This window comes from Strongylocentrotus purpuratus, unplaced genomic scaffold (assembly GCF_000002235.5).
Source record: "Strongylocentrotus purpuratus isolate Spur 01 unplaced genomic scaffold, Spur_5.0 spur5_scaffold_8, whole genome shotgun sequence".
Classification (NCBI taxonomy): domain Eukaryota; kingdom Metazoa; phylum Echinodermata; class Echinoidea; order Camarodonta; family Strongylocentrotidae; genus Strongylocentrotus; species Strongylocentrotus purpuratus.
This window is the reverse complement of record NW_022145614.1, coordinates 479,604-504,154: the sequence shown is the minus strand read 5'-3', so window position 1 is coordinate 504,154 and position 24,551 is coordinate 479,604. Positions and strand designations below refer to the sequence as shown.

At 36.7% G+C, this 24,551-nt stretch overlaps 3 protein-coding genes across 6 annotated transcripts in view; 2 read left to right on the top strand and 1 right to left on the bottom strand.

Annotated features, from left to right (window-relative positions):
* Positions 1-3,237, top strand: part of LOC586083 (NPC intracellular cholesterol transporter 1-like) — a 31,035-nt gene extending 27,798 nt beyond the window's left edge. Inside the window, exon 27 of the mRNA XM_030975532.1 lies at positions 311-3,237. Within this exon, the coding sequence (XP_030831392.1) occupies positions 311-573 (263 nt within the window). The 3' untranslated portion in view covers positions 574-3,237. The remainder of the gene's footprint in view (positions 1-310) is intronic.
* Positions 3,238-4,952: 1,715 nt separating this feature from the next.
* On the bottom strand, positions 4,953-13,465 carry LOC100891900 (neurotrypsin). Of its 3 annotated transcripts, none has more exons than XM_030975533.1 (6): positions 13,131-13,465; positions 10,888-11,055; positions 9,900-10,232; positions 8,723-9,049; positions 8,027-8,362; positions 4,953-7,198 (listed from the first exon to the last, which is right to left on the bottom strand). In XM_030975533.1, the coding sequence occupies exons 2-6, from the start codon at positions 10,964-10,966 to the stop codon at positions 6,492-6,494; spliced, it is 1,782 nt and encodes a 593-aa protein (XP_030831393.1). In that variant the 5' UTR covers positions 10,967-11,055; positions 13,131-13,465; the 3' UTR covers positions 4,953-6,491. The 3 variants fall into 3 exon arrangements, with proteins under 3 accessions (XP_030831393.1, XP_030831395.1, XP_030831394.1); XM_030975535.1 differs by having other exon boundaries at positions 8,861-9,049; XM_030975534.1 differs by lacking the exon at positions 10,888-11,055.
* A 101-nt stretch (positions 13,466-13,566) lies between these two features.
* LOC764257 (scavenger receptor cysteine-rich type 1 protein M130) lies at positions 13,567-21,002 on the top strand. 2 transcript variants are annotated; one of them, XM_001200507.4, is made up of 5 exons: positions 13,567-14,032; positions 14,920-15,041; positions 15,566-15,892; positions 16,643-17,005; positions 18,377-21,002. In XM_001200507.4, exons 2-5 carry the CDS (start codon positions 14,969-14,971, stop codon positions 19,072-19,074), a joined length of 1,461 nt encoding a protein of 486 aa, XP_001200507.1. In that variant the 5' UTR covers positions 13,567-14,032; positions 14,920-14,968; the 3' UTR covers positions 19,075-21,002. The 2 variants fall into 2 exon arrangements, with proteins under 2 accessions (XP_001200507.1, XP_011678042.1); XM_011679740.2 differs by lacking the exon at positions 13,567-14,032 and having other exon boundaries at positions 14,932-15,041; positions 15,682-15,892.
* The last annotated feature ends 3,549 nt before the right edge of the window (positions 21,003-24,551 follow it).

Below are 24,551 nucleotides of genomic sequence, written 5' to 3'. Positions count from 1 at the left end.
AGTTCTGGTCTTTAAGTTCGTAGCTCATCACGTACTTAATTTATCTTCCCAGTGGCTTCTATTGTTTTTGGCTCATTTTTTTCTAACAAAGAGTGACATATCTATTTGTAGAATATCCCTGTATAGAATATTGCTGCGAAAATTAGTCTTTCATCACTAAATTGAGGAGACATCGGTGCGAGTTATCTGTAAAGTTCTCACAAAATATTTAACCTTGGTTGAAAATGTATAACTTTCTGTAGGTTGACTAGACTACAATGCTCGGTTATAAAGGTACATACTAGAATCGGCTTATATTTGTGTCTTGCAGGACCTGATGTGAATCTAGCTTACGTGTTAGAGGATCAAGAGAGGAAGGATGCTGAGAAGTTAGGTAACAGTGAGCACGGGAGCACCTCCAAACACGCTTACGATAATAACTCCATCGAGTTGGAGGAAAGTGGAGAAAGAAAGAAGGAGATGGAAGCTGATGACCCTCCAGGCTATGAAGTGGTGATCGGAGCACCGACGAACTCGGTCGAAGTCCAGGCCGATTTTCCGATGAATGAAGATGATACCGATTTGAAGTTATGATTATCAGAGGCAATGCAAGATGAATCGGGAAAAAATCCTAATTAAGACCCGACAGTTGAATGGTGTGAGCACATTGGAAAATGTGTTATGTGTTATAAGATGACGATGATGGTGGTGATGATAATTATGAAGATCATGATGATAATAATTGTTTGAAAGATGATAGTGAAAGAATTGAAACTGAACCTATGAAGTATAGTCTTTCAATATTCACTTTAGTTCTTCGGAATGGTTTATTTTCAAACACTAGTATGTATCGTTTTTATAATTAAACATGTTGAATTATGTTGAGGAAGAATTTTCTTTCTTGCTCAGCAAATTATATTTGTCGTTGCGATATTTATCATCGCCAATATTACACAATGCTTAAGTTCATGTATGATATTTTGTGAATCTATTAAAATGATGGTGCTCTTCGTGTCAGGATCATTCATATACATCATACTGAGCTATAGAGTACAAGAGTGCTAACATCATACTCACTCGTCCTCCAGCTAACTGGTTCTAAACAATAGGGCCTGCGCATGAGGTTCACCGCGTAATCATTCGAGCAACGGGCGGGAGCATGGCAAATACAGTGTTTGGGGCTGGTGTGATCAGGCCGTCATTATTTATCACAACATTGTTTGGAACCAACAATCTGGACAACGTGGCAAGTATGACGTCATGATTGGTATACCCTAATACTTCAGTCAGCTGCAAAACATAGTGAAACTAAATTCAATCCTTTATTAAACCTTACTTTAACATACGATTGAATAGCAGCTGAAAATACATGAAAATATTTTAAAAAGTATGATTGTTCGTTTGATTTCTGTGGAACTGTAATCAGAATTTAAGAAGTGTCCACATAAAAGACATATTTTTGCGATTTAGAAATAGCTTTGTTATAGAAATTAATGTCCCTGGTAATATATTGACATGTTTGTGTACAGTACAAGCTTTATTAAGGTATACAATGCGATGTGTAATCTGTGTTTTGTACAGAGTATGTGTTCTTATTCAACAAATACTGATTCTTGGCTAGAGGCCTGGGTAATATTATATTATGTTGTCAGTCTGATATCGGTGTGATTGGTGTGACTGAGGTACTGTGTTAGTAATACTATATATTATAACACACTTATATTGCGTCATCTGTCTAGTAAAACTATTCCGAGGTGCATTATAAAAGTAAGAAAGGAGAAATACATGATAGACTACAGGATGATTTAAATTGTGTTGAATTATATTCAAGTATGTGAATAAAAGGACTGTCTTCAGATTAGACTTAAAAGAATCAGAATTTTCTAAGGCACGGATATGAGCTGTTGATGGGCTATGGTGCAACAGATTGAGGATCTTACAAGGAGAGCGGAGTCGGACAGTAACATGAATAGTGTATTTTTAACAAGAGTTTATGTTTTACTAGTGAACGTATTTTTGTGCAAAATAGAATTTTGAATTGCCATCGCGATTAATGATCCAGCCGATTGGAATTATTTTTCATCTATGTTATAAAAAGTGATTCTTAAAATAGGTGTTTGAAAGCTATATCCTTGAGGTGAGGATGTCATTAAAATATCGATTGTGAGGCTATAATAGACAATGTAAGTGTATAGTAATTGAAAATGCGTGTATCGTCGTCAAATAATATTATTTTTAACGTTACGTTTGTATTGCACAAGACTTATAGAGCAGGTTTGAGTATCATCATGGCTATCACACAATTAAATTGTTTCAAATTGTTTAAAGCCAAAGGCTTAAAATGTTTTTAAGCGGCTATATTAATTTTTCGTCTACTAAATGAAGAGCCAAGTCAGAGTTTTTGCTCGTTAATAAACGGTGTGCACTTATTTTTTATCTTACACACGGTGGTGATAAGATCGTTTGCATATACCTATATTATGTTAAAAAATGTGGGTCAAATTTTGTTGATGGTATATAGTGTGTCGTTTATTATGTGTGGAAAATATATTCATGTTTGTGTCAGGTTATATCTAACTTATTTAACCAAAATACCATACGCTGGATCAAAATACAAAAACATGAATACATGTTTCATCATATCTGCTGCATGTTATTGCAGTCAAAATCTTATAAACAAATAATTGTTATGTTAAAGACATAACATTTAAGGTCAGAAATAAATGAAGAAGCTCTAAACGAACAACTCAACATTATCTTCGTAGTGAGAGAGCTTTCAAGTGAACAAACTGTCATTGATGTGACAGTTTCAAACCAATGGCACCTCTTTTAAACCAAATTTTAAGAATTAAAAATGATTTAAAAATCATAATCTTATTTCCTGTTCGAACGTTGGAAATTAAAAGAAAATGTATATCATAAGTATTACACAGGAGGTATTTTTATAAATATAACTTTATATCTCAACGATTGAATAGATATATAGATATGTAAATCATGCAAATGATATACGTAGTTAAAAGCGTTTGGAACTTTATTAAATGGGGTTTATATTCTGTATGGTTAATTGTTCTTATTTACATGAAAGAAGTTTATGAAAGAAGGTAATACATATCGTTACATTTACTTTATTTGTTGAAGAAGAATGGGAAGTTTAGCAGAAAGGGGAATAAGAGACGTTATTATGAGAGATGAGTTCACTTTCCCCTCTCTGACTCGAAAGTAAGCACATTACACTATGGAGTACCCAGCTCAACCTATTTACCAGAATCTATTTCTTTCCCAAATTGTTTGTAGATAATAATGAGTGATGTTGAATGACGACTGGTTCCCCTAACAGCTTAAGGATTGCCATCTTACCATACCTGTGTTTATATTCAAAATGAGAAAAAATAGACAAAGAAAAACCATTATAAATGTGAAGTATCGTGATTATATGTTCGTATATAAGAAAAGAAGACATTCGGGCGTTGTGGCGTGCGCCTGTAATCCAGCTAACAATGGAAGTTACAAACTGATTCAGCTGAGGACACAGGTTCGAAACTGAGTCACGTCTTTCCGATGGTGACGTTTAAAGGTCGGTCCCCAAACGTAAATAATCATATCTGATTGATACACGTCTCTAAAAACCCGCTACACACGGGTTATGGTTATTTAGTTAACCTTTTTCATTACCCAACAACCATGTGACTCACCTCAGATCTTCAACTGTTTGGTATTCACTGTTTTCTAGATTTTTGTCTTTGCCGAATTGCTAATAATAATGATAATCTCTTCATCAGAGAGGGTGAGGGTGCCGTGACACCTTCGCCTTAAAACGGAATGTTATATGAGCTTTTTCGAATCCAGTTATCAGTAACTGATGTATTATTTCTGCTTTGCAAATTTCGAAGAAAACAAATCTGAGCCTCTTTTGGGGGGACATTTTTGTTGGAAATATTGTGGTTATTTCTTTTATTACAATTTTTTTTTAATTAGCCTTTCCTATACAAACAATGATCTTTATGAATCAAGAAAATAGAAATTAATCTGTTACATTGATCAAATGCAGATGATCATAGGTGTTTAGTCTGTTATTGCGCACGTAGTCTGAGCAACATCCACGTTTTTGTAGTAAATTTTCCGCTATTCAATGCATTTCTTCACTGTGAAACTGTGAATCAAGTAATTAAATTTGTCAACTATACTCATTTGTGAAGCTTGTGACACAATAAATGTGACATTTATTCTGTATTACACGGTGTGTACCAGATGTAATGATTAAATGTGTGTCTTTTCTTGCATATTGAAATTGACAATATCGGACTGTATAATACACTTGACACTTGAACACGAAAGACATTCCAAAAATCAGTCCTAGTCCCAGCTCCTGTCGATATCCTAGTGTATTGCCTGAATAAAATATGTGCGAATTTCGAGATATGTCAATGTCAATTTTGATCGTGCTTTTCAAGCGGTGACGCACAAGGCTATTAGAATTTCGTAATGTTGATTTCTCGAAAGCCTTTGGGATCGTCGTATTTCGATAGAAATTTGCACAGCATGGGTTTTGTTTCCATATTTACTGGTTGATATTATTATGGTCAGGTGATGCACCCGCTTCGATTAGATCATTGTGTGAGAATTAGCATATTTTGTGCTTTAACTTGCAAAAAACACAACAATAACAACAACCAAAAACTTCCTCCTATGTTTATATAACAAAACAAATCAATGCAAAAAAAATACGAGTCATGGGTTAGATAGACAAAAGAAACAAAATTATAAAAAAAACGTGCAGATTTCCCCATGGAACAAATATTTCCTCTAAGACATTTTTTCCAGCTCCACCCCCTCTCCCCACTCCTATCTTTTCATTTAGCTCCCTCCTTTTGCCTCCATCGCCTATTAATTTCTTTCTTGCCCTCACTCACTTCTTTCTCCCTCTCTCTCTCTTTCTTTCTTCCTTCCTTCCGTATCTCCCTAAGTTTTTTTTCTTTTTCTCCTCTTCCCTAGCTATGTCGTCTCTGCTATACCCCTCAATATCTTTCTCGTCTTCTCTCTCTCTCTCTCTCTCTATTTGTCTCTCTCTCACTCTCACTTACTCACGTTTCCCCATAATATAAATTATATTACCATCTTCACTCAGTTACTGCTGTGGATTTATTAACTTTATTTCATACCCAAATCATTTCATAATCATCGGCAGTTATTATTGCCGATTGTTAGCTGCAATAGCCGATAAGATAACATTATGCAGTCTTACTGAGAAGAGGCTTGCATGACATAGAATAATAGTCATCATCGTTGGTTGGTCTATGATGTGAAGTCATCTCCGGTGCTCACATAGTAGAGTACCCAAGTGCTAATGTCATAGTCACTCGTCGCCCAGGTTACAAGTTCCAAATAAAGAGCTTGCGCATGAGGTTCACCGCGAAAACATTCAAGCAACGGTCTTGAACATGCAGACAAATTCAATGTTTGGTGCTGGTGTGATCACCACACCATTGTTTAGCACGACATTGTTTGGAGCAGCAACCTTGACAACTTCGCCAGTATTACGTCACACTTAGGTACTCTTTTGCAAGAACTCAAAGAATTACGAAGACGTAGGGGTTAACTTGTATGTCAAGACAAACTTAACGTTTACATTACAGTAGCATATCCTAGTCACATTGACGAGGCCAATGCAAGACCACCGACAATGACCGAACGATAAAATTAGTTGACGTGAATGGCCAAAATATTGTAGATTATGGGTCGGCTTAGCGGTGTAACTGGGTATTATAGCGCTATAGGCTATACACTATGTCCGGTACACTGTTTTGATTTGTATTTCCGTAAAGCTACGGTCACAAAGGTTCGTATATACGAACGATGCGTTCGTACGAATCTCCCTGTTTTTCCATTGTCTTCCCGAATTTCCATTGTCTTATAATCGTTCGTACGGCGTTCGTAGCAGTTCGTAATGGCATTTGTGACCGAGGCTTAAGGCATTTTTAAAAACATTTTAAACTTCATTCAGACATTTTGGTGAGTTTGCTGTGTCAGACAGAGGGTGAAGAAAAGCGTAACGGCTACTGGAAGACTTCATTCCTGAATTTCTGACATGCATGTTTAGTCTAAGATTATACGAGCGTATGGGTGTCCTGTCACTCATAATTTCATATAAAGAGAGTCTGACACATTTACATAAAAATATCACCTGAGACAATTTCAACACTATATCATCATACCTATAAATGTTATGATCCAATACTATATATAATATTAAACACTCATGACACAAAATATTGCGTATTGTCAAATAGTGCAGGGTAGTTATTCTTCCGCGCTTTCTACAGTCCTCTTTTCTCTACAATACAAGACAAACACCCTCCACCAAATCTGCCAATAAATCTATTAAGTTCCAAATATGAGTGTAAATGTTTCTTTCATCCTATATTCATACCACCAATCAACGTTGAGAAAGGGATGTGGAGAGAACGTTAATTTATAGGCTTTCATTGCATGGGTTTACGTAGAGAAGCAAATCAGTGTTCTAAATAAGGACTGGTGACTTCTTCATATGCAGGTGGTGGTGTCAAAGGGGGCATACAGTAACCCCCATTCACCGGGGGCGCGCTCGGTACTCCTAATCCTGCATGAGAAAGGGGGTGTTGATTAGGATCACCTATGGTCGGATGCGACTGTTCTGTGGATGCCTGAGGGTAAGGGTGATCCGTGGACTGGTAAGGAGCGCCGTAAGGTGGTACCATGGGTGATATTTGTGGAGGATAAGGTTTAGCTGATTGCGGGGGATATTGATTGGTGGCAGCGGTGGGATTGTAACCTGGTTGAGAAGGTACAGGATAAGCACCTGTTTGTTGAGGAGCCTGTCCAGCTGGGTATGGATAGGGCTGTGTTTGGTATGGGGCACTACCAGCAGGTGCAGGTGGAGGCATACCCGTGGCTCCACAGTTTGACGCACCATGTTGAACAGGAGAATGTACGTAAACAGGTACATTTGAACTTTCGACTGTAGTCATCGGAATATGGTTTGATGGTGCTCCTTCAGATGTCTGTGGAGGTGGGTTTTGTGATACTGTTGCGTATTGCTGCTTCTGTCTGGCTTTTTCACGACGCAAGCACCAACAGCAGCAACAGAAGAAGCAGCAAGTTCCCATAATTGTTAAAACCATTGCTACAACGCCGGTTATGATATCCGCAATACTGGGTGAGCTGCCATATCCACATGGCACTGTAATGAAAAAAGGAAATGAATCCAATGATCAAAGTCAATCATCGAAAACTGGGTAGTTACGGTTATCAACATTACAAACACATAAGAGTGTGTAAGGAATACTCTTACCTTGAAAGCATTATTATCTTCAAATTCATTTGTCTACTATTCATATTAAGCAGAAGAATGAAAATACACAAGAAGATGAAAGTAAAGAAAGCTGGACCATAATGCTGATATAGCTATACAAAAAACTCAAATAGATATTTAAAAAAAAAATGGACAAGGAAAAAGAAATGTTATTGATACGAGGAATTATTTAGTACCGATCAGAATTCAAATCATGTTTCCATGGCTGTATGCAATGTAATACTTTTGTTTTCATTACAAAAGAACCAGTATTATAACCTTCTCTTGTTTATTGATTATAGCTCATTTATACAGCCAAATCAACTCCACACCGACTCCAAACGGACTGATTGTTGGCCATTCGTAACAAAAATGTTGGTCCAGTCAGTGTGTAGTCTATCTGGTGTCGGTCTTGTGTCGGGCTCGTTGGTGTGAGTGATGTATGGCAACGGCCCGGCCCCCCCCCCCCACTCAGTGTTATTTAGGGTACGCATAAGTCCGGTGTGTAAAGTCAATACGGCTCGACCTTTTTCTTTTGTATACGAGCCTTTTTCGGCACTCCCCCTTTTCAGCAAAAGTCCGGTGTGTAAAGTCAATACGGGTCGACCTTTTTCTTTTGTTACGAAAAGGACATTTTGGCAACACGCATGCGGTCATTTCGAAACCTGAGTGGGGGGGGGGGGGGGGGGCCGGGGGCAACGGTTCGAGTATAATCACCTGTTTCATTTGAACAACAGATGCCAACGTCTGGAAAAGTAGCACACCGAATATCATTATATAGTAGTAGTTGGGAGCAGTGGGTGAAGCGATTTTCAGAGCCAGAGCAACTTGCAAAGTAATTTCTTTTCCTTGAGCTACTTCCGAAATAATTATCTGCAAGAACGACTGGATTAGATATATCAAGGTCAAGTTGGCGACAAGCCACGGTTGCTTCGTTGACACTGAATCCAAGGCTACAGAATGACGACCATGAACCTGTCAGGTAGATTTCAAGACGCCCTCGTTGATTGTTTGACCCATTTACAAGTCGTACATCTCCAGACGCAATATACTCTAAAATGAAAAAAATAAAGAGGTACATCAAATTATAAGGGTACTGAGAAGAAAAAAAAAAAAAAAAAAAAAAAAAATCAATTTATCGCCAATTGTAACACAATCAATTAGTGTGATTTCTACCCCATCCCCCCCCCCCCCAAAAAAAATGCTTCCTAGGTAACAAATAACCAAATGATTATTTTGAAGAGAAAATAAATACAGGCCAAATATCTGAATTACCGTAACCCAATATCTAGAATTGCCAAACGTTAAACGTACTTTGTTCTATATATTCAAAAGTCAAGGGGGGGGGGGGTCTTCTTTTTCCCCAGAGATACAAAATAATTATTGCCGCGTTTTTATTTCGACGTGACTTCCCTCCCTTGCATTCAACTCCGACATCTCGATCGTGTATGTTTGCTTCAGTACTAACGTTAGTCTTGTTGATTGTACAGTCCTTCAAATGGATATCGCCAGGCTTACAGGTGATATCAGCAATCAATACACTACCAGTACCTGTCCCAAACGCACTGACGTCTGCCACTGTGTGAGCCTCGGTGAAAGGCAGACGCAACTGACGGCACACCACGGTCGGAAGGTTAGTCACGTTTCCACTTCTCAAAGTGTTCCACATGTTCTCATGATGTATTTGTAGGCGTCCTTCACTGGGCGTCTTACCATTCACCAGACGCAAATCGCCATCGCCTGTCCGTCAAAGAAAATAGTTAGGAATATTTTAATCTGACTAAATTAGCATTCATGATATTAAGTACAATATCCAGAAATTATATTGATTTGTTTGAATGAATATTGAATGTGAAAATAGAACAATAATAGTTGAAAGCTATCACTTATTCGTTAGGGCTGCGTTAGAAATGTGTAAAAGGATTGGATAGATCTTCAGGATAAGTATGGACGTATGACCTAAGCACCACTGATTTAGAAAAGATATAATGTTTGTATGATATGTACGTAGTTTCAGTCATATAGATATATTAATTATTTTGATATAATTTCAAGTTTAGGCTATTCAATGTAAAACATTTACTTAAGCAGCAGCACAAGATTAAGTTTCTATGATTGATTCAATGTCATCTATAAAGACAAGTACAATTGTAACCCAACCTCGGCAACCTGCAAACAGCTTTCCGTTGAAATACAGTGACGTATCCAGAAATAGATAATTAGAGGGACGGACGGAATCCACAACAAATCAGTATATCTGAGCAGCTCCGCCCGCATGCTTTAAGCCAGTTGCAAGTCATAAACAAGATTGCAACTACTGTTTGTTTAAATCAACTTCAGAGCAAATTCGATGACCTAATGAATGTTCCATAGAAATCATGTTGGATCACATAATACGTCATTATCATGTTCGCACTTTTCGATAGGTGATCGACGTATGGGCCAATTGAAATCGCCTCAAGTTGATTTTTCGAATGTAGTTGCGATCGCATTTATATTATTGCTCCCTGGGTACTCAAAATAATGTGTTCCTCATGCTGGGTACGCCACTACACGTGCTTGATTCGTTAATAATATACATTTCTCTCACCTGGTTTACAGATGACTCCGATGTCATTGTCAATCTGTGCCTCTTCTAATCGTTGTTGATTCCAGTTGAATCCTTTGCAGTCAATAAGCCTATCCTCGTGGCCGTCACATTGCGCATTGGACACAATGACCATTCGGGGTTTCCCCTCTCTCCCGAAGGCATTGATCACAGCTTCTGATCTCATACCAGCTAAGCCTAGCTGCCGGCATACTATCATGGAGAGTTTACTGTTCAAAGCTTGTTTAGATATCGCCAGCCACTTCGTATCGTAGTACATCTCCACCCGCCCTTCGGAACTCGTCGCACCATTGGTGAGACGTAAATCACCATCACCTGGTTAAGAAGATATTAATTGAATAGGTATGAATCTAATAGTGAATGGATGAACCATATAGGAGTTGGCGAAATATACCAATACTTGAACTCATGACAAATTAAGTGTATTGCTGGAGCGTCAGGAGTGGCATATGATTGTGTCAGACATGAGCGCTATACAAGAATCCAATATTATGATTTTTAAACTATTTTGTTACCATGGTTACCGGCAGGAACGACAAGCATTGGTTATACTGGGTCGTCACTGGTAATCAAATTTCAGATTTGTAGCTAAAGAAAACACTGTGGGCAAATTTATTTTAATCTTACTTTTAAACTCCATGTCCCTCGGCAAGTTTACAATATCTGAAAAGAAACCTTGATTTTTATTTGTCCCAATAAGATGATATGATCAGAAGATTCCCCTACAGATCGAGGAGCAGGCGGATTTAACCTGGGCAGCCCCACGTGACATGGACACACTGCTAGAAGTATGCTTATTGATATTATATAACTTCTATATCTTAAACTGGGTGGGGTTTACACTGTGTCCACCCCCAGTGTTGGATACGCCAGTACTCGTGACATCCCTGGTATAACAGAAAGAAAGAAAAAACCCTCATGATGAAGCCAAGGTAAAAACAAGATTAAACAACCACGAGCTTATACCCACTTTGTGCTAAACACTTTTCCACCAGTAGACTGACGATGCATATGATGAGAACGAGGGGTGAAGATGATGAAGGAGGCATTATAGACTTCCATGGAGTACAACGATATAGAATGGAGGTGTTTGGTCAGAGCCTTGACAACCGATGGAGGAGATTACAGGAGTAGAAAACTGAAAGAAAAATTCAAACTTCTTTGACTGTGATTAACAATAAGCCGCCTTGCATTGCGGTTAGCCTAATATAAATATATAATAAAATTTGTTCGAAAATACGGTATAAAGGCAGTGTATTATGTTCAGTACATTCATCAGAAACCTGGACTGGGATTTCATGGGATTAAATGAGTACAGTATACGCTAGAGAACGCATTATTGTCGATATGTTAATCGTTCAAATTTCATTTAAATTCGCAATTAATACCTTGGTATTTTCATGCTATAAAGGAACGAATTGTTCTGCTCATACACCTAAATTACATGATTAAAGAGGAAGTCCACCCTAACATTTGATTTGATTTGATGTTTATTTATTCATAATTGTGTATAAATGTATGATCTTATACATTTAGATGCATGATAAGAACATGGTATATACACAAAAGATGTCATCTTAAGCATAAGCTTGAGGTGACTTCCTTTAAAGGTAAAGACCAGTTATGGTCATGCAATTGCATTGTGAAAGAAACGTTGTGGAATCGATCATAAAAGGTTGATCATCTAGCATCTAGCTCTAGGTTCTAGGAATCATCAAAATGATAAGAAATTTGGCCCATTCTTCGTAAAGTTACAAGCACTATACACAGAAAGATGTATATGGGACTACCCTATATCTCTCACAGACCATGAGAGAAACAAATTTACCAAATATATGAATTAGTAGGCGGTTTCCCGGCAAATTTTTTATCATCATGTATTAGTCAAAACATATTCTTTCACATGATTGGTAATGAGAGCTTCCATTTCATTTTTTGAAATTGGGGCGTTTCCAATACTGGTCTTTACCTTTAAGGTTGGTTTCAATAGAAGCAGAAAAACGAGTAAAACAAATTGGTGAAATTAGATCAATATCCGGTTAAATTAGAAAGTTGTGAATTTTTGAAGTTGTCCTCAGTGAAAAAATTGACAACACTGTATTGACCGAGGTCCTCTCCAATTTGCTCTATACAGAAAATTTCATCAACTTTCATTTTGTTTATTATTGACATTTTTTAAACAATAAAATTACATTTAGGGTGCATGTATGATTGAAAAGTTGCAAGATTGCGTTTGATTGATCGTAACTCCCTTAATTTTAATCGGATTTTATTCAAACTTTCACTGACTCGTTCTTCTCAATTTTCTGTTTCTTTTAAAGGCACACTGCCATACTTGTAGCTACTTGCTCCCTCTATATAGAAAACTTCCCGAATCGGTGCCTGTTGGTCCCCCATGATCCTCTTTTTCTTATGTTAAATGAGAGCTGAGTTAATGAGATAGCCACCTATCACAGCGACCTTGATGGCTCTCTGTGTGGTCTAATCCCTTCTGGCCCAGTATACGTAGTGGTGACGGTCTTTAATACCAACTTAATATCAGGGTCGACTTCCCCTTTAAACTTTATAAATATGATTTTCCATGTTAAGTTGCTCGAAAAAACAGGAGTTAATAACGCTGATCTAGAAGTGTCCTAATATGTATTCTTATTTTCTTACCTACAAACGATTTATACGTATAGACTGTACTTATTTCATATGGAGCTATCGACCAAATCAAATTGTTTGGTTCCATCCAGAAACAGTCAGCTTAGCCCCGAATATATCTTATCTTCTTGTGACTCCCTTCCCACTGAATTATTCATACTCCTTAATTGTAAATTGTTATGTTTTTCGTGTTTTTCGTAACTTAAGAATGAAAGGTGGACTGGTTGAATTAAGTGATATTAAAAATATCGATTCTTAAAATATTACATTGTCAACAAGAAATATAAATCTGGACGAATTAATTTTTACATACTTAAAAAATTACGAAAGTTGGTAAGGGTATGAATAATTTGGTTGTTAACTTGTATCCAGAGACATCCCTGATATATATCATGTCTCATCCAACCTCCCGATCACTGTTTTATTATCTCCAGGCTGTGCAATGTGCATCGTGATCATAATTATATTGCGATTGTCAAGCGATCGCTCTGTGCCATATACATTTCGTTTCTCAATAACCCAAAACACGACGCGTATAAACATGTATACTAAGAGTCATATACTCACGTTGTATATCTCCCACCATGTACCATAGCTCTTGCACATCATCTGGCAATCAACATATGACACTAATTATGTTATACTTCACCGGCGACTGTCGACATGCAATCTACTTCCACATTCATGACATTCTTATACGAGATCCCACCATTCAAACAGTGTACAACTACAATAACAGACCCTAATCATGCTCTATATACACAGCTTCGTCACGACTATGAGGCTGAACAGCCTCTATATGAGTAGTTATCTTGGCCGAGTGCCTCTAGGGCCTCTAGCTCTCCGTTCAGTCTTGATTTTCCACCATCCCGGCCACTCTCCTCCCCCTCTTCTCTCTCTCTCCCTCCATTCCCCTCCCCCTCCCCCTTCCCCTCGCTCTCTTTCAATCTACCCGTAGATATTTCGCATGCCGTATAATAGTAAGGGTCATCCATTTTGACAACCTTGTCCTGTTATGAGCTGAATCCGTTCAGCATATCTTGTATATAGGTCATCGTGATTCACTATATTCCACTTCACCGTACTGTGTACACACGGATCTCTTTGCTACTACTAACAATAACATGTCCTTCGTATTCAGGTCAATATCATTACCCATTGGAGCGTGGCATTTACTCTTTGTGGAATATTGATACCCTCTAGGCCTCCGAGCTGCTGCTGCAAGCGTAATGCATGTAACAATACTAGCATATGCTTCAAAGTATCATGTACAGTAACATTATGCTTTCATTGCGCTATTGATCGTCTACCAACTGGTACATGTATGGTGAGCAGTGAGCTACAATTTGTAAGAGGAGTAAGAGTGAGAGGATGTATATAATACCTCACGGAGCTGTATACCGTCTACCAATATATCACAACGTACAGGCAGGGATCGAGGTCTCGCCTCCCTGCATACAGCTATACAGGTAAGTCTATGGATATGCATGAACATTATTTATAGGCCGTGTATACATGTAGACTACAGTGTATATTCTTGCATGCCCGGGTTATTTTCATGATGTTGATGTGAGGGTAGACCTGTATATCATAATGTTTTTTCGTGACCCCCTATAGAGTATAGGTTTAAATGTATATTATATTGAACAAAATCTTGAAGTGGAAATAAATTATACGTACTATTGACACCGGTTCGATGATAATCTAGTTTGACTAAGATTTGAAATCCTTCTTCTCTCAAGATGTCTGCCAATGGGCAATATACATGTAGTAAATGTAGTGATGGACTGGGATTGATTTGATGTTCATTAAATAAGCTGAATTCAAGAGTGATATACCTTTCCGAAGTCAGTAAGGACACCATGCACACAAAATAGGTATGCTGTACGAATAGAAATTGATGAATCAAATGAGTTAGGTACTAAACAGGTACTCCAAAAGTTATGTTTTTCTTATAAATATGTGGATTTTAACCATCTGAGAACTGAATGGATATTCTAAGAGATGTGAAAAGTTATTCTATGCTCCCGCCTCCCCCCCCCCCCCCCCCTCCGCATACAAACATGCTTTGCATATTATGTTCACTGTGGATCATGTAAGCATTGACAATACTTCACTATATCTATGTTGGATCATGTTTGGGTCATCCTGTAAATACACTTGTAACACGATCGAGTGTCTAACTCTCAGGGATGTGTTGACAAAATCAATTTGCATGTAAAATGTTAATTTCAAAGAAATCAACAACAAAAACTACATTCGTGGAATATTACCTGTCAATGTGAGCCATCATTTTGGTCGATTTTTATGCAATATTACGCTGATAATGATTCTATAATATTATTATGTTATGCAGCAACTCGGTCCTCCTAGCCTTCATAATACGTACGTTCTGAAGTTTAATCATGCCGTTTGTGAGTCTTCGCTTTGTTCTCATCTTGTTCACCATCAGTATACTCCAAAAGGCATCTGCACTGAGTAAGAAAATTGATTTAATTTTTCGTAAACGTGTTTTATGAGGAACCATTTACTTGGTTTCAATTGTCCAGCTGAGCATGATTAGCAATATAATAACAATAATGATACAGTACAATAATAATATACAAGATTTGGAAGGCACAACATCTACTTGAAACCAAATCCTCATGCAAGGCGCACTAGTTAAAAAATATTGAAATCATATAATCATAATACTAATAACTAGGTTATTATCAATAATGCATATTACATTTTACCTCGGTTTATTATATTTCCAACCTCGCCTCTTGTGCTTGTGTTCGTTCGAAGGGATAGATTCATTATTATTTTAACACACGATGGCCATTTTTTTAAAACCAAGATTAAGACTAAGCTTAAGTTCAAAATCGGGTGTAAACATGACCTTTGACTCAGAGTTGCATTTAACTGAATTAGTAGACCCATGAATATATACTTTCATCGTCTATAGGAATAAATTGGGGATATATTTTTCTCACTTTTAAACACGTGTCTTCTTAACCCAGTCGATGGAGATTTACGGCTCTCCAACGGCAACACCACCAAAGGGTGGGTCGAGATCTACTATGACTCTCGGTGGAACACAATATCTGATCAGTGGGTCATCTACGATATCTCCCAGGTGGTATGTCGACAGCTTGGCTTACCCTTCACGCAAGCTATAGAAGTCAATGATGTTTCTACGGTCCCACCTCTTGATAACATGGGGGTCTTGGCTACGACTCTATTCTGCGACGGTGACGAGGCACGGCTTACAGACTGCCGGCAATTCGAGTGGAGTTTCCCAATATCTTACCCGCATGACAAAGATATTGGTGTCCATTGCAGAGGAGGTAAGAATCATTAGAATACAAATAATACACAGCAGTACATGAGGGCATTAGTAATTTTTACTAATGCCCGAACAAAATTACTTGTATTGTTTGTTTATATAAGATTATGTTTTATTTGTTTTAAAAAATGATGTTTATCATGACTTTACCTATGCCCGGTCATTATCCAAATTACGTGTTAGGCAAAATAAATGCATGGTCACGTAATAGCTCTCAACCAATCATCTGATTAGGATCCACGTCATCATCTTATAAAGATCAATATATTAAAAAGCATTGCGTGAATAGTAAAGATTATAACAACAAAATTATCTACACCAACAACACCATAACAAAAACAAAAACAATAACAACAGCAACGCAACCACAACACCACCACCACCACCACCACCATTACCACAACTACAACAACACTACAACAACAAGAACATCACCACCACCATAACAACACCAACAACAACATTAATAATTATGATAATAATGATGATGACGATGATGATATGTCTCGTTTTTCAAGGGTAATCTCATCAGCTTTCATTTATGAGGGTCCTAGCTGCGATCAAATTAAATGATAACCTGATCCTCTGTTACATCTTACTGAAGCTCTACCTGTTGATTTATTTTCAGAAAGAGGACAAAATTACAAAATGTAGAAATTCACCCTTTGTGCCCCTATGGAGGTATCGTTAATTTATACAATTGTTAACTAGTCGTAATTGGAATAACATTGTATCTCTCTCTTCTACTCAGAATATATTCAAACTGGTGAACTTAGATTAGTAAATGGCTCAAACCAACTAAGTGGGCGCCTGGAAATCTACCAGGGAAACAGCTGGGAATCCATCTGCAGCGTTGGTTTCGGCGTGACTGAAGCAACCGTAGCATGTCGTCAACTTGGTCTTCTCAATTCATCTGATGTATTGGTCCACCCTGATGCTTACTTTGGCCAGGGGAGTTACGGAGGCGATGGACCTTATATTGCCAACTGCAATGGTGATGAGGAGCGGATTGAGTCGTGTCCTACTTTCTATCGGTCTCTCGATTCTGACAACTATGATGAGCTCTTTTGTGGCCACACACAGGACGTAGGGATCTGTTGTCCATCCGAAACAGGTAATTATTATATATTCACAAATCACAATTTTTAATTTTGTGATTAGATGTATACTTGTTTCAAATATCTGGACAAAAATAACGGTATTGAGAGTTGTGGAAAAGAAATATGTAATTGCGTTATTCACTTGGAAATTAAATTCTAGGGCTTTATGTACCAGAAGAGGCTCCATGATAAAACGTTCAGTTTTATCTTCAAATCAAGTCAATATTTATGTTTATTAGTGATGATTAAAACAACAACACTAATTATAACTGAGCACGACTTTTCCCCGCACATTGCCTTAGCTTTATATGATTCATGTCTTTGTTTATGCTGTAGGGCTTCCTTGGTCAGCAGACCATCAACATTTATATTGTTGGGTCGATTGGAATTATCCTACGCATAGAAAACCGAATAAATAAATTAGTAAATTAATTGATCAATGTATAAATAAATTTATAAATAAATAAATGTAGTGCTATTCACTGAATTCAATACTGAAGTAAATAGGAGTATATATATTAACATATTGAAAATGTATACTATATTATTATTTCTTTTTTCTATTAACATTTGCAAACATATCTTTACCTGTGTAATACAAATTATAAGCAATACTAGTAGTACATGTAAATTTGATTTTGTGGCTTTCATAGGTCATAGGAGGACGAACCAGTGAAAGTTGTGTAATTTGAAAATATCGAGGGAAAACTCGACTGAAACTCTTGTAATACTCATTATGTATGCTTCATATTTATTAAGTTGATATATCAAATGAAATTTCAATATTTAGCTCCTCTTATTTCATCTATAGCTAGAAATATCCATAACTCCTCAGTCTTCACTATGTTGTAAAATTAGTTAATTTTTGTTTTGTTGATGTTCTACAACATTATGCACTGTATGTACTTTTAATGCCCTACATTTTCCAGTAAAATGGAATTGTCCTGGGTTATTGTATCTTCTCCTTTGTTGTGCAAGTTTGAACAATAAAGTGATGTTTAAAAAAATTCCTTCCAACTCACAATGACAGAATGATATCAATCGAATATCAAATTCTATCTTTTTTGAAGTTATGTACAATTATTTACATTTACATGTAGTTTCCATGTACTTTCAAATATTTTTTCCATATTTGTAATAAGTATTATGCCTATGTATTTTAAAACAAAATATTCATGTACCATGTGATTGAAGTTTCTAACGAATACAAATACAAATTCAATGAGTAAACCCATTTAGCTGTGTGCTTTTTAAAAATATACCTTTAAAGAAAAGACAGTGTAGTGTTGATTCTAGTATATAGCTCAACCATGTGCAAATCACACAGTTTTGTCAAAATGCGTGACATGAAGACTTAATCTGACTTATTTCAATATTTATTACAGATGGATGTGCAGTTGTGAGTGAAGGATCCGTTGTTGGAGCCGTAGTAAGTTGTCTTGTCGTAGTCGGTATTATAGTTCTGCTTATTAGCTGTTGTTGTTACTGCTGCAAAAAGAAGAAAGCAAAGAAACAATATACAGCAGTGGTACAGAATCCAGCTCCTCAGCCGGTTGGTGGAGGTCAGCAGGTATCAATGACACCAGGCGGGAATACAGCACCACCAGTATACTACCATGGATCTACTCCAGGGTATCCAGCTGGGACTGTCGCTCCACCCAGTACTCAGTACCCTCCCACTGGTCAAGCCATGCCTCCACCTGCACCTGTAGGTGGTAGTACCCCATACCCTCCACAGCCCTATCCGTACCCCTCTGGGCAAGTTCCTCCACCTGCTGCAGCTGGTAGTGCCCCATACCCTTCACAGCCCTATCCATACCCTGTTGGACAGGCTCCTCAACAAGCAGGTGCTTATCCTCCACCCAATCAATACCCCCCGCAACCAGCTGCACCTTATCCCCCGCAACCAGCTGCACCTTACCCCCCACAGGAACAGCCGTATCCAACCAAAGGAGACCCTGGTCACCCCTTACCTCCTCATACAGGAGGCGGCATGCCGAGCGCACCCCCGATGGATACGAGCAGTGGACACGAGGTAGCTCCGAGTGCACCACCACCTGCCTATGAACATCTCATTGGATGACATGGATGATGACTTGTTTCTAATATACCAGACAGCATCTATAGCACTGCAACGAAACGTAGTTTTAGTGACTTAATTTGTTCTCATTCGTATCATTGTTAAAAGAGTCAAAAGATGAAGTGTATAATGTTATGCATTGCCATGACGCTTGTAAAGTTCATTATGTGGTGTACAAATGTGAAAGGGATAAGATGAGAATTCAAGACAAAAATGAGAGGAAAGTCGATAAAATTTGATTATCACGAATTCATGTGCATCAGTACTTTGTGAATGTATTATAAAATGTAATTTTTTTCTTTTGTGAACTATATTACAGAAGGGCGTGTGTGAGGGTAAGAGTTACAAGGTAAAGAATAAGTTAAAATATTGTACACGGTAAAGCAATTCGACGGATGTATTTTTCTCAGGATGGTCTTGAATCTTTTCTACCAGGTCATTCAAAATGTTCCTTTATTTAATGTTATTTATGTTTATGGTAAGCTAATTCAAGCAGACAAAACAAGAATATAACGTTCTTGAAAGATTGCACAGCGTTTGATAGCCACTGAGTTGTCCCCGCCCCCATATTATGAAAATTTCATACTGGCTAAAGTAACTTCTGTCATGAAGGACATAACACACCAGTCATATTGTCTTTTTTTTCACATTTAACCGGTCTGGAATATGTTTGTGCGTACCAAGAACTCGAAGAACAAAATGAGAACTTGATTAATTCACATTCACATATACAATGCACAAACAACAAGGAGCTCTCATTTGTAAACAATACATAATTTTTTTAATTTTGTTGAACCAATCTGGTTACACCTTTTTCTGGTAGTGTAACGTCTTTTGTTCTACTTTACTGTTGAAATTCGACCGTATTTTGCTATGTATTTCGCCATTTTTTCTTAAATGAAATTCTTTGAGTCTGCCCTTTGTCCCTCTTTTTTCCTCTTTCTTTCTCTCACTCTCTCTAGCTATTCTCCCTTTTTTCGATCAGAGGAACTTGCGATATTGGTTTTGTAATTTATATCAGGTTGCTTGTTATGTATGAATGCATTCATAATGTGACTCTGAATAATATACTGTATGATGAGAGCTTGCTCAGTATACATTATTATGTTATGCCTATGTTTTATTATATTTGACATTAACACCAATGGGAAACATATTTCTGTATTATTATAAATGGACAATGAAACTTGAATCTTGAATCGACACGGATGCATATACACAAGTGAATTGATGTTTTTATTATACAATATACAATAAAAGAATTTGACGATTCGTGTAAGATCCACAATCATGCGGTCGTTCAGCCTTGAAACATACCGCACTTTCAGTTTATACAATTATGATATTTTACACGTGAACATTTTTATTATGCAAAGCACTTTTTAGTATCACAGCCAATTTATTTACACAAACTTGTAAAAAATAATGCTCTATGGAACTAATATTTTATCATTGCCCGAAGTGAGATGATCAAGGTACTCAAATATGATGATGCCTATAAGAAAGAAAACATGATAAGAGACTCTTAGAACACGTAACCCACCTTTTACAGTTTTTCCTTTTTTACTTTGCGATACTTTTAACGAAAGTATTGAACATTTAAAAAAATATTTTAGTAATATTTAAATTATGCTTTATATTCATATATGAATACATGTATTGTGCTTCACTTCTCCCTCGCCCCCCCCCTCTCTCTCTCTATATCTGTGTTTCGCTCATTCGCTGTACATATCTTTCTCTTCCTTGATAGGCCTACTATTTCTTATGTCGACATTTATTTACCTATTCCTATCTCAAGATGCCTCTTATCAAGGCTTTACATAATAATTTGGATAAGTTTGGGTTATGAATATTATGTGTACATTATCATATATGCAACTGTATATTCTTTGTGTTTTTTATCAATTAAAATGTTATTCTGAAATTTAAAATTTTACGCGATTTAAAATAAAATGATTAAGAGAATGATTGAGAGACTGCCGGAGAGCAGAAGAGATAGAACTGATCTATCTGTATTTAATGAAAATATTAAATCTTACTTCATCGAGGTAGCTCACAGTAATAGTAAAAACTTGATAATTGCAGTAATTTATAGACCTCCTTCTCAGAGCTGTGTTGACTTTATATCAGATCTTAACAATATTCTAGAGAAAGTTGGTCGCGAAAATAATAACATGCTACTTTTTAGGTGATTTCAATCTAAACTTACTGGATCTACACTCTGACCAACATGTCAACTCTTTTTTGGAAATGGTTTTTTCTCACTCTTATGCCCCTCTCAAAGGCAACAAGAATAGTTCAGTCAAGTTCAACTCTTATTGACAATATTTTTGTCAATGACACAAGTCTAGTGTTAAAAAGCGGTATTTTACTGGCAGACATTTCAGACCACCTTCCAATTTTTGTTTTCAATCGGTCAAAACGTAGTGATTGGCTTAAGCGCGATCAATGCAATAAAACTTATACAAGAGACATGTCTCGCTCAAACTTTGAAAAATTTAGGGTTGCCCTGACTGAACACTCTTGGGAATATGTGATGCATGAAGAATCATGTGACAGAGCTTATGAAGTATTTCTCAGTGAATTTAATATCATACAGAATTCTTGTTTTCCTTTGAAAGAAAGGCGTTGCCGAAAAAGGGAATCTAAACCATGGATTACAATAGCAATATTGAAATCATGTAAGAAAAAGATAGAGCTATACAAAAAGTATTTGAAGAACCCTTCTGCATACAGGAAAAAAGTATACCGACAGTATCGAAATACTTTAACTTCAATTATTCGAAGGTCAAAAGAATCTTACTATGCAAAGCAGTTTGAAGAAAGTAATTGTAGTAAACGAACTTGGAATATTATTAACAATATGTTGAATAGGGGAATCAAAAGAAAGAACCAAGACTGTTTTCGTGATGAAAATAATAAGAAACTTACAGATCCTGTTGATATTGCAAACAAATTCAATGAATATTTCATAGGCATTGGGACAATGTTCACAGATACAAGTAATATTGACATGCTGAAGTGTAGATCTTACATGAATGGTCAATATCAACAGTCAATGTTTCTGAAACCAATAGAAGGTCATGAAATTATAGATATAGTGAAGGCATTGAAAATAGGTAAAAGTCCTGGTCATGATAATATAACTGTTTCTGTCATTAAAGAATCAATCTATTTCATTCTTGCTCCACTGGTACATATTTTTAACCTTTCCCTCTCCACTGGTAAATTCCCTCACAGTATGAAGCTGGCGAGGGTGACTCCGATCTATAAGAAAGGCTCCCTCGAGCAGTTTTGTAATTATAGACCGGTGTCACTCTTGCCCGTTTTCTGCAAAATCTTGGAAAAATTATTTTACTCTCGATTATTGTCTTACATGGAGAAACGAGAGATTTTGTCGAATTTTCAATATGGCTTCAGATCTGGTCATTCAACTATATTGGCCTTGACTTATTTTTTTGGACCAACTTACTTCCCTTGATAATAGCAAACATTCACTCTGTTTGTCATTGGATATCTCAAAAGCTTTTGATTCCATTAATCATCAAGCCTTATTATCCAAATTGGAGTACTATGGTGTGAGAGGTTTGCCATTACAGTGGATAAAGGATTATTTGAAGGAAAGAAAACAATATGTTGTTTATGATAATGCAACTTCATTTGAAAAAGAAGTTATATGCGGAGTGCCCCAAGGGTCAATAATTGGGCCACTGTTGTTTATTCTATATATAAATGATTTGCCGAATGTTTCCTCAACTTTGTCATACATTATTTTTGCAGACGAACACCAATGTCTCTTTAAGCGAGAAGAAACTAGATACTCTTGTCCATAATATGAATAAAGAAATACAAAAGGTTAATATTTGGTACAAAGTGAATGGGTTAAGGATAAACATTGAGAATTTTTTTTTATGCATTTTGCACCATTGAATAAACAATATGATAAGAACTTACTTACTCTTAAGTTTGTTGATTCAGTGGAGCCCTTAAAGCAAGTACATAGTGCCCGCTTTTTGGGGAGTTAATATTGATGACAAGTTATCATGGTCTTTACATATTAATGATATTGCATTAAAGATCTCGAGAATTACTGGAGTTATGTCAAAACTGAAATTTTGTATTACCGTCAAAGGTACTGCTTTTGCTATACAATTCATTAATTCTCCCTCATTTACAATATGGTAATATGCTATGGATAAATGCATCAAATAAATTGTTAAATCGTTTACATTTGTTGCAAAAACGTGTTAATACGCATAGTTGCCAAGTCTCATTATTTGGCCCACACCAACAATTTAGGGTTTTGACTGTATATGAATTAGGTAGGTTACAACTGGGAGAATTTATGTACAAGTCTGAAAAGGGACTATTACCAAACTCACTTCAAAACTGGTTTAGATGCAACAGTGATGTACATTGTTATAACACTCGAAACTCCAAGAATTTGCATAGCATTTATTACAGAACTGCTACTGGCCAAAGAAGTGTTAAGTATCAGGGTTACCTTACATGGTCTACTTTAGATAACAGTCTCAAACAATCTGCATCATTACGACAATTTAAGTATAAATATAAACAATATCTCTGCAATTCTAAATAGTCAAATCAATTTAAAAACAATTATTATTATGTTTCAAATCGCAATTATGTTATCATCGGGTCAATTTAATCTAATTATAAAACCAGACATTTGAAGGGAGAGTCCACCCTGAGGATGGGTTACTCCGCCTTTACTTGGCCACACACATTCTCAGGGTGGACTTCCCCTTCATTGCTACCGGGGCTAGACTCGACAAGCTTCGCTTTTTCTAGCCCCATCTACATTACTCACCTTTTTATGTTTTAATGTTGATGTTTTTGTTAACTGATGTAGATTTTCATTGTTCTTTTATGCTTATGTATCTGTTTTCTTTTGCTCTATGTGTCAAATGTGTATAATGTAATCTTTTACCTTGTATATTTTTCTGGTTTTTAATGTGGAAAATAAATGAAATGAAATGAAATGAAAAATAGAGAGAGAGAGAGAGAGAATCAAGAAAGATAGAGCCGGGTCATCCATTTCGAGTTCTGTATTCTCTCTTTTATGATTAATGTTTTAAATGTCCATATAATCAATCAATCGGGGGGGAGAAATATGAAGAGGTAGTTAAAAAGAAGAGATAGTGTAATTTAGATAAAGATTGAGCAGATTATACAGAAAGTATGAATGGAAAGGAGAGAGGGTGAGAGGGAGTTGCTGCGAGTGAATAAAAGGGGCAATCGGTTCACTGCCGAGCAAACCGAAACTTTGCATATTGCGTTTTGAACAATGTTGTAAAAGTTATTTATTCGAGGTTAAATAAAATCATATCAATTTTGGCCTTAACGTTTGTAGAATACACAGCCGAGTTGAAAGCCCAGAGTAAATGGGCAATTTTTTGTAAATTATTAGCTTCTTGATCACATTCTCTTCTATCTCTATTTCTTTTTCTTTCTGTTAT

What these genes read in the sequence shown, in the direction of transcription:
- LOC764257 (XM_001200507.4), top strand. Translation starts at nt 14,969, where the DNA reads ATGCCGTTTGTGAGTCTTCGCTTTGTTCTCATCTTGTTCACCATCAGT. An exon ending in TGGTGTCCATTGCAGAGGAG is followed by an intron (nt 15,893 to 16,642) that starts GTAAGAATCATT and finishes TCTTCTACTCAG; the next exon opens with AATATATTCAAACTGGTGAA. An exon ending in CTGTTGTCCATCCGAAACAG is followed by an intron (nt 17,006 to 18,376) that starts GTAATTATTATA and finishes TATTTATTACAG; the next exon opens with ATGGATGTGCAGTTGTGAGT.
- LOC100891900 (XM_030975533.1), bottom strand. Translation starts at nt 10,966, where the DNA reads ATGCCTCCTTCATCATCTTCACCCCTCGTTCTCATCATATGCATCGTC. An exon ending in GGAAAAGTGTTTAGCACAAA is followed by an intron (nt 10,233 to 10,887) that starts GTGGGTATAAGC and finishes CTTCTTAACCAG; the next exon opens with GTGATGGTGATTTACGTCTC. An exon ending in CGGAGTTGAATGCAAGGGAG is followed by an intron (nt 8,363 to 8,722) that starts GGAAGTCACGTC and finishes TTTTCATTTTAG; the next exon opens with AGTATATTGCGTCTGGAGAT.